Genomic DNA, 10,223 nt, shown 5'->3' with positions numbered 1-10,223 from the left:
AAAATGAAAAATGGTTAAAACCATTCAAACTGTTAACCGGCTGATTCAATGGTTTACTAACTAAAATCAACAGTTTTGGAGGAAAACGGAACCAGCCAGGTGACCGTCCGGTCCTGTCCGGTTTTGAAAACACTGGTTTAGATGGGGCCTATAATGAAAACCGGCGTGGCGTGTTCACTCGTGTAAGCAGCCTGATGTGTATAATTTTGTCTGCAGTTCATCCGGACTGACGTTGGACGCCGTGTTGGTAGTGTGTTGTTGGTAGCACGTGTGGGCTGGTTTTTAACTTTCCGGTCTCAGCAGACTTGGATTCGTTGTCTCCTAACCGTGCTTTTTCAATTGCTCTAATGAATCTGCAAACTCAAGTTCTACGGCTCCGAATTATCTACGTTGGAATGCATTCACTTTTAGATCTCTTCAAAATTTAATTGAATTGTTTCCTTCTTGCATGATATCCATTAAACATTCCTACAATGGCGAACCCTCGGCTTCGTGGGTTCTTTTGGTGGAAAAGATGGGCAAAAACTAACTGGATTATCTTAGTTGCGGGCTTCACAATTATCTTGTTGGCTCTTACTGTCACCATTGATTCTTGGAGCAAAGAGAGCGACCCGAACGGATCGCTTGATCCCAAGACCTCTCTCGTCGACCTGACGTTATTACGAAATGCTAAGGATAGAGGCGCTGGTAATGGAAAACTTCCTAATCATTCTATTTTGTGGAAAATGGATTGATTTCCTTCGAAAGTATCAATAACTGTTGGTTTCTGCTGCAATAGACGGACTTACTCTATCCGTTTGGGTGTGATGATGCTTTCAGCAGGGAACATTTTGAGAACATTTTTTTCGATATAAATTGGAATGCAAAAGCAAGCGTTTGAATATATTTGCCTTTTTTTTCTGTTGTAGTTTGTTTAGATGGTAGCGCACCTGGGTACCATCTTCGAAAGGGGTTTGGCTCTGGTACCAATAACTGGCTTCTCCACATTGAGGTAACTCCTAGAACAGCACTCACTCTTTCTTCTGCTGGATCAAAGAAATTTCATAGTTTCGTTACCTAGCTTGTAGCTTGGGCACCTTTACTTTTGCTTCTCTATGCTAATGAATGAACAAAGGCATGCTTTAATTTCTCCATATTGCGACTCTTGTCTCCTAGTCGTTTATTGGCTCTTTGTTGTGTTTATTTAGACATTTCTTTTATGCTCGTAGGGTGGGGGTTGGTGCGATACAGTGGCATCATGTTCTTCACGTAAACGAACTGCACTAGGGTCCTCACTCTATATGGATCACCGAATTCCCTTTCTTGGAATCTTAAGCCATGACCCATTACAAAATCCTGGTATGGACACTTCATTACTGCAAACCGTTTAGGTTTTGGACGTTGCAATATATTTCTTCCTGTACATAACCTTGCCCAGAGGGTTTCGAGTTTAAGCTTGTCATTTAATGTTTGCATTTATAGATAATAATGTTTGAAAATGAAACACTGTTGTTTCTGTGGGGAATTAATAACTCAGTTATCTACTTGAATACAAGAGACTGATGGTTCCTTCAAATAAACAATTCAACCTTCTTTTGAATATAATCTTATTAATTTGATCATGCACCTCATAGCCTGGGATAGAATTGTTACTAATAATATGGTATTTCATATTTCAGAGAGACATCAGAGTTCATACTTAAAATGTAGCGTGAATAGAGGAAGATTAACACCACCCAAATAATTAGCCCCTTTCTCACTAACCAAGGTCCAAAAGTCGTCCCAATTGAATCACCACAAACTTTCATTTTTTAATATTTTTGTTATTGTGTTTATTGCTGTGGGAATTGTCCATTAATATTTTTGTTGTCATCTTTATTGGTGTAGGTATCATCAATTGATATTATTGTTCCAGAAAAAAAGTAGCGTTTTTAGTCAATGTTTTAAAAATCAAGCTGGAGACTGATCCGGTTTTCTTTCTGGGTGATGGGTCACTGGTTTGACTTTCCAGTTAAATGGGTTAGACTAACACATGATGATAAATCTGGACCCTTAGATCAGAATAACTTAAAAATATATGTAAAGAAGAAGAGGCAGCTGAGAAAGAAAGAAAGAGGAGGTTGCCAGTTGCTTGTCATTGTACGCTCTCTCTCTCTCTCTCAGTTTTTTTCCTAAGATTAACTGTTTAATTGATTGGTTAGTTAGAGATAAATTTCAACTTATAATATTCAAATAAATATTTTTTTTTTGAGAGAATGACTGATCATTCCAGGTCAGAATTTTTTAGCCCCACCGTACAGGGACTGAATCTTGACCGTTAATTGATGCCAAATTCATAGGCAGGATGAAAGAAGGGTATGATCCATCTAATGGACGCCATAAAGGTTGCGGAATGGGTGGGCGAATTTCAAAAATTTCCTACCTTCTCCCAACTGGGAATCATATTCCCAAAGTTAAGAATACAATATTCAAGGATCCTACTTGAACCATAATCAAACCAGATCTGTACCAAAAGATAAATGGGAGGAATATACCTGATCCAGAGAAGCAGTATCTCCCAAAGTTGGTGTTCACGGCCAAAGAATGCTCCAAGATCCGCTCCTGCTGAAGATGACACAGCTGTGAATGGAACAGAACCAGCAGGGTGCGTCCTACACACTGGATCCTTCACAAGAATCCTTTGGAAGTACTAAACACTGAATCCTTCTCAGTCTTTCTTGCAAGACTGATGTCAAGAACAGATTTCTTGACTTTCTTTTCTGCAAAGATCTAATCTTGCAATGGCAGATGGCGGCGGCAGGAGGAGATCTCCAAAAACGAAAAAGGCTGAACTGCTTTTTCTCTTTTTCTGGAGAGTATGAATCAGATCTGATCTGAATTCGCAGGAGGTATCCTATACCTCTTCAAGGTGGTTCGAAATCTCCTCCTTTCTTCTTGATTAAGAAACCTCCTTTTTAGGAGTTATCCCAATCCAAATCAGTATTTGGATAGGGGATAATCTTAATCCTTTCTGCAGATAGAGTTAGCTTACTCCTGATCTTATCAGGAGGTTACCAGATTCAAATCTAATTTGAATTTGGTCTCTTAGAGTGGATAAGGCTAAAATGCCCAATCCTTTTACTAACTTTAATCTCAAATTCGCCCCATGGATGGGTGATCATATCAGCCCACCTCGAAATGGGCTTTTGGCCCATTAAGTGTTCAGTGTCTAATTACTTTCCAATCTGCTGCCTAGTTGGGCTTCTTTGTATGGCGTGGGACCCAAGCATTGATCTACACACCAGCCACATGGGTTCGGCCCAGCCTTTAATACAAGGCCCAGCCGAATTCACTAAAAAACTCAATGAACCCCTTGAGTCCATCATATGGACCCTATGGGCCCAACACTTACATTAAGTGGTCCCTGGGCCAAGCCATCTTATAAAAACCCAGGGACTGTGGGCAGGTGCAAGATTAGCCCATTAGGTATTATCCTCAATGGTCTTACACTTAACCTCTCAGCCCTTAATGATCAAGCACTGCCCGACAAGAGAGGACCTCTCCCTCGGCTGCAAGGTACAGTGCCGCACTCTCCTCTCACATGGATCCCGGGAATTAAAACCATTTGCAAACAATTCGAAACCGTACATATATATATAAATATATTAATTTTGCAAAACAAAATTCCAACGATTGAAATCAACTGCCGACAGTTTGGTTTCCATCAGAGAGAGTGCATTCCCGATCATTACCCTTTGTCCGACAAAGTGGCTGATTCTGTCACTATGATCACCCACTCAGATGAATTCTCAAACTGCCCCAACATACCCAGGTTTTGATCCCCGCTAAGGATCTCACTGAATGGCATATCAAAGGTAGCCTGATCCAACACCTAGTGAAATGTCATAATCGAGTCTAGGGGTCAGGTGTAACTTTTCAGTTTTGCCCATCTATCTCCAAGGTCCAGGGCAATACTGGAAATCTGGTCCGGTTCAAGGATTCAAGTAATCCCATACAGCATGTGCCTCGGGTCTTACCCTGATGGCTGAGACAGGCCATCCCAACACTTGGTGGCACACCAGTATCAGCCTTGGCAGGATAAATCTCCCCAGACTTATCCAACGGCTGTGAACATTTAAAACTAACATGAGTCTCTATAAATGTCCAGTTTTAGGGTTTTACACAGAATTAAACCAAACAACATGAATCAAACATGCACTTTATTTATTTCCACTAAATAACAAAAGTACATCAAATCAGATTGAAGCTAAGGGCATACAAAAACTGTCTAACACAGGATGCGGTTTATAGTGGGGGGGGTACTAGTAGACTATGGGGGGCTGTCATTCAGAATTCTGCATTGGGTTGCAGTGTACTTAACCCTATTTTTTTTAGGTTTGATAGTGTTGGGCAGTCAAGAAACAACATGCCCAGAAAACGAGTGCGGCAGACATGTATATGCTGAGATGGATGAATGGAAAAACTGGAAAGGATAGTATCAGAAATTAAGTCATTCTTAGGAACTTAGGAGTAGCTCCAGTAGGTGATAAAATGAGACTATGAGAGAAAGTAGACTAAGATGGTTTGGTCATGTGCACAGAAGGCCATCAACAGCACTTGTAAGAAGAATTGATTTGTTACAAGTCGAATGGGCTAGAAAGGCAAGGGGTAGATCAAAAAGGACTTTGGTTGCAGTAGTCAGAAATGATTTAAGCGCCAATGATTTAACAATGGATATGGCATTAAACAAAATGGACTGGTGAAGCAAGATTTATGTAGCCAAACCTATATAGTTGGGATAAGGCTTGGATGATGATGATTGTTGAATTGAATGGTTGATTGGTTTTAACTTTTAATAATCAAATGATGGAGGAATTATATGAAGGTTGATATTGTAAAATGGTACGAACTGTGACCCCTGGATGGGTTGAATGCTTTAGTGGTTTAAATATCTAGGTTGAACTGGTTTCAACCAATTCAATGGGTTTTGGTACATTGATAGGTTTGGGGTTGAACTAAACCATCTTGACCTTCGAGTGACAAGTAAAATGGTTCAACTGTTTGGGTCAATGATGGGTTGAACTCAGGGGTGGACTCGAGCTCAGCTGAGCCGAATATCTGGCTATTTGAGCTTGGCTCGCTAGAAAAACACGAGGATCAAGTTTGAGTTCTAGCTCAGCTTGGCTTGAGCTTGACTGTAAGCCAGTTTGGCTCAAAGCTCGATTTAGATCGAGCTGAAATAACTCGTGAAAAGCTTGATTCGTGTCCACCCCTAGTTGAACTCATTGTGTGTATATAGATAGATAGATAGATATTCTTTTGATCAATTAACTTAATAGTTATATTGCAAACATGGAAATATCTCAATAAGCATCATTTTGAGCAGAGGACCTAGTAACTACTCAAACCTTGGCCATTTCAAAACTAGGAGCCCATTACTACTTTGTCTTTGTACAATGGATGAGTTTACTGGCTGATTCATGACAAAGAAACCTTTTAATAATATTAAGTATAACAAAGGAGTTCACTGTGCTTGACATTTCCCTAGCTTTGGAGATAGCTGAAAGCTTGAAACAGTCAAATGGTACATCTCCGTTTCTAAGTTCCAAAGTTTTGGACTGTTTATTGAGTGTGTTCTTGAAGAACTGAACTTTTATAGTATTATCAATATCTTTCCTGTTCTTTTCTGAGGGTAATCGTGTTGGTTCTATTAATTAGTCAAAAGTATGTACATGGGGAGATGTGTTTTGCTACAGACAAAAAAAGGAAAAAAAATGAATATGATATGATATGTAGATACAATCCTAAATCAGATCTGTGGAATAAGCAAGTAATAGTAGGATGATCTAGGAGTTATCACCAGGGTCTCTAGGAGTTGGCACCTATGTGGGATCTATTATGATTCAACACCAAACAGGAAAATAAAAACTGCTAATATGGCATGTATTTCATTCGTTAATTCCCTTGCAGAGGGTTCCTGCTCTATTTGTAGACTCATGGGGTGGAATATTTACTTATTATAAGAGAGTGCTAACTTCTATATTAAAATGAAGAAAGCTCTCTTAAATATATCTTAACTTGACACTTGGTAGAATCACCAGACAATGAATAAAAACTCAAGAAGAAAGAGATTCTATAGGATGTTTTGTGTGGTTTTCTTGTTTAGTGTAAGAAATCTTTGTGGGCCCTGTGGAGCCCATCACTTCTCTTTCTAGCTGGATAATTGGTCAAGACCCATGGTTTTGGATCATTCCGCATGGGCTTGTTGAAGCTCAATTTCTAGTCCATCACAATACCCCTTTAGAGGATATAAAGGGTTGTATAGACCTAGACAAAAGCATAGTTTTTGCTTCTGTTTTCTCTTTGGGCTCTGCATCAAAATCCCCACACTTTGACTCCACTGCATCATGTTGGCCAAGTCTTTGTGTAGGTACATAGTGCTCGATCAATCCTTTGGAATCCAGAAGACACTGAATCGATACCATATGGACGCCTGCGATTAGACTTTAGCTCATCGGTCACCTGCGATGAACCTATAGTGCATCACACATTTGCGATAAACGCACGGTTCATCGCACGATTTGTGATGAACCCACGCTTAACCCGAGCCTAAAATAAGTCCTAGATTAGATCTGCGATGAATTTTTAAGTTAGGTCCTGCGATAAACCTTGGATGTGTGTGACTTTGCGATAAACCTATGACACACAGCTTTGTGATAAACCTATGATAGAAGTATGAGTCAGCACGAGCCGGAACTGAACATCAGTCAAATGTGCGACCTTTAAATTACGCGTGTGGTAATGTGCCACGTAAGCTTAGTAAAGATGTGCTCGCCAAACGGTAATGTCACTAGTGCCACGTCGGTCAAGTAGGGTGCGAAAGGAAGTAGTATGCGTGGATTATGAGAGTCCTTGGGTAAAAGGAAAGTCAACCTTGAGAGATCTCATAAGACACGTGGTGGAACCCTAGCAGTGCTCCTCAATGACCGATAGAAAATCTAATGTTCCCTTTCCTAATAGGAATCAATCACTCTTTCCTCCTTCTTTTCGGGATCTTGGGATCCCTCCCTATAAATAAGAACTCTCCCCATAGTGAAAGGATTCATTCGATCTCTGATTCACTCCACCATTGGACTCCCCACTGAGCTGCTTCATCATTCCCGTTTACCCTAACTCCTTGATTGATTCCCTGTCCCAGCCTTCCTTTGCCTTTCAAGGAGACCACCCCCTTGTAGCCTAACCACACCCTACCTACACTTTGTCAATGGCCATCAAAGAGATGTACTGTTGTTTGACATTCCCAGTGCCAGTATGGAATGTAAGTACCTCATATTTGGCAGACTTTGTGTCCTTGATGATCCATCTAATTGCCTAAAAGATACTGTCATCAGCCAAATAAATACCCCACCAATCTCAGCTGCCCTGTAGCTGCCAAGATATATACCATCACACCAAAACTTAAGCTCTCCAGGGATGGGAGAAGAGGAGGAAGACTGTAAGAGGGGCCATCAGGAGACAGTTGTATCATGATCTCACAGAAATTGTCTGTGGAGACCTGATGAAACTCCTTACACAAGTTGGGAAGTGAGAGAACTATGCCCCTTAGTACCTCTGTACTTGAAATGATTACCTCAAGTGTCTCTTAATTTGTTTTTTTTTTCCAATTTATCTTCTTTTGCTTTCTTTGTTTGTTTTGACTTGAGGGATGATTGCAGAAGGTTTATTTGTCTTCACTTCTATAGTGCCATTTTTTATGCTACAATTTATTCATTAATTTTAGATAATTCATAGATGACCTTGTATATGTAGGGCTTGCTTTTGATGTTCTCACTATTTATCTACTCATATTTGATCAAAAAAATTCTTAGTATTTTGGTCTTTCTTCAGATTTCTTCAACTGGAACAAGGTAAAGATTCGGTACTGTGATGGTGCATCATTCTCTGGGAACCCAGAAAGTGAATTGAAGGTAACTTGAAATGAAACATTCCCCATCTGTTACTATATTTAAATGATTATTTTCTGTGTAGATTGTGCTACTTTACCTTGCAGTCTGCACCTGGTTAGATTAGTACGTTTAGCTAATTACTTTTGATCACACTCTTGTTGTGTAGAATGGAACAGAACTCTTTTTCAGGGGTCAGATTATCTGGGAAGCAATTATGGATGAACTCCTGTCTGTAGGAATGGCCAATGCTAGACAGGTCTTTTCCTTAAAATTCTTATATACTTTAATCAGTTTTGTCTCATTTTAAACTGGAGCATCAATCTGTGCAATTTAGTAGGGTGATACAATGTTGAGACATTTTGATAATAATTTGTGCTCTATTGCCTATGCATAATCTTTGATGCAATGAAAGTAAGAGTCAACTATTTATCTTTTCCTTAACATTTTATTCTGAAAATGAATTCTTGTGTTTACTTGATTTATTTAAGTGACTGAGTTTTTTGTCTAATCCAAAATGTTTCCTCTAGCCATACTGCAATTTAGTTAGGAAGCAAAATAAAGGCAGATTTTTGTGCTGTTCTCATTCACTATTAAAACTTGATCACTTGTAGAGATGAGGTTACTGCTGGCAGGTTCCTTAGATAGGTAATGAAATTGCTTCACTGATAGCATGTTTCCTTTGATGGATATGCCACCTTCAATAATTTTTCATACCAAAAATGTTTTCTGCTTATTATGAAAACTTTGCCACCTATGCAAATAAGAATAGAGAAATTACAATTTCTTGCTAATATACCCAATCACTTCACAGGTTCTTCTTTCAGGATGCTCTGCTGGAGGGTTAGCAACTCTCCTACACTGTGATGATTCTCGTAAAATTTTGCCCAAGGATGCTAGAGTCAAGTGTCTTGCAGATGCAGGCTTTTTCCTTAATGAGTAAGCTTGACAATTGCCTTATGCATCTAGTTGTCTTTCGACTTCAAGCCTTTGCCAATATCTTTTCCATAGCACGAGTCTTGAGCCACCAGTTTTTAAATTTTCCAGAAACATTTATAAGCATAGTTTAAAAGGTGCTGAGGTGAGGCATTGAGGTGCATGCCTCAAGGCAAGTCGGAGCCAAAATGCCAGGCGCCTTGCCTTGCTACTAGTAGCCAGCGCCTCTATTTTGAAGGCATATATGCCTCACTGCCTTGGAATAGGGTTTCTTTTTCCAAATCTAATTACAATGAACAAAAAAATGAGTATAAATATAAAATTCCTCCCCCCCGGCTATATATATATATATATATATATATATAGAAAGTATTTAAGTTGTCTATGAAATGAAGTAAATTGTGTATCTATATACATACATGTATGTATGTACATACGAATAAAAGAATGTATATTTATAATTTGAGGCTTTGTTATGGGCCCGCGAGTAGGATCTCGTCACGGGTCGGTCCATGGGGAAAACCTCCTGTTTTCCCTTGTTCCTTCCTTTTCTTGAAGAACCTATCTTGCTGCCCTAAAGGTGATTTGTTCAAGAGGTCACCAACTCTCCTTTGCTCTCTTTCTTGACTGAAATTTTCGATGCCTTTATTGAATAATATCAGCTCCTTAAATAGGAGATTACAAGAGATAAGAATCCTACTTTTAGGAAGACTCCTTGCTAATTAAGAAGACTCCCTACTAATCTATCCTACTGAACTGATAAGATAAGATAAGACTCCCTTAATCTATCCTACTGAACTGATAAGATAAGATAAGATAAGACTGAACTGATAAGATAAGATAAGACTCCCTTAATCTATCCTACTGAACTGATAAGATAAGATAAGACTGAACTGATAAGATAAGAACTGTATCTAGCTAGAATTAGATAAGATGAGAATCAGCAAATCTTGCTCCCTTTACTGCTGGGTGATATGTCTTCCCAATAAAGCGTCCACATCAGGCTTACTCCTCAAACTGCCTCAAGGCTTACGCCTTACCTCTTCGCACCCAACTCCCTCGTCTCTGCTTTTACTCTTTTAAAACCTTGTTTATAAATTAGCAACCAGTTTTTCATTGAACTTTTTAATATCATGGGTTAAGCTGCAACACAATTGAGAAAATCAAAAGATATTTTAATGTCCTAGTCCTTTTACAGGGAGAGACTGGAACAGCTTGGGATTGTTCTAGTGTTTTTCAATTTTACAAGGATGGACCTGATTGTTCCAACTGGCAGAGTTGGATACTACAAATTCTAGTTCCTACAAAAAAATACTACAAATTCTAAGAACACTTCACCCAAACGAAAAGAAAAGAATAAAATAATAAAAGGAGCATTGTGAATTT

The 10,223-nt window shown here is 39.1% G+C and overlaps 1 protein-coding gene across 2 annotated transcripts in view; it reads left to right on the top strand.

Annotated features, from left to right (window-relative positions):
• The first annotated feature begins 231 nt into the window (after window positions 1-231).
• LOC148868086 (pectin acetylesterase 5-like) overlaps window positions 232-10,223 on the top strand; it is a 34,128-nt gene continuing 24,136 nt past the window's right edge. Inside the window, exons 1-6 of one of the 2 annotated variants that reach the window (XM_088971950.1) lie at window positions 232-687; window positions 909-991; window positions 1,209-1,338; window positions 7,846-7,925; window positions 8,071-8,160; window positions 8,716-8,840. In XM_088971950.1, coding sequence (XP_088828076.1) covers window positions 474-687; window positions 909-991; window positions 1,209-1,338; window positions 7,846-7,925; window positions 8,071-8,160; window positions 8,716-8,840 — 722 coding nt within the window. In that variant the 5' untranslated portion in view covers window positions 232-473. The remainder of the gene's footprint in view (window positions 688-908; window positions 992-1,208; window positions 1,339-7,845; window positions 7,926-8,070; window positions 8,161-8,715; window positions 8,841-10,223) is intronic. The other variant, XM_088971951.1, reaches the window with a different exon arrangement.

This window comes from Nelumbo lutea, chromosome 2 (genome assembly GCF_056320005.1).
Source record: "Nelumbo lutea isolate HS-2025 chromosome 2, American lotus-T2T, whole genome shotgun sequence".
Lineage (NCBI taxonomy): Eukaryota > Viridiplantae > Streptophyta > Magnoliopsida > Proteales > Nelumbonaceae > Nelumbo > Nelumbo lutea.
Note: the sequence above shows the minus strand (reverse complement) of the source record. Positions and strands in the feature narration are given on the sequence as shown.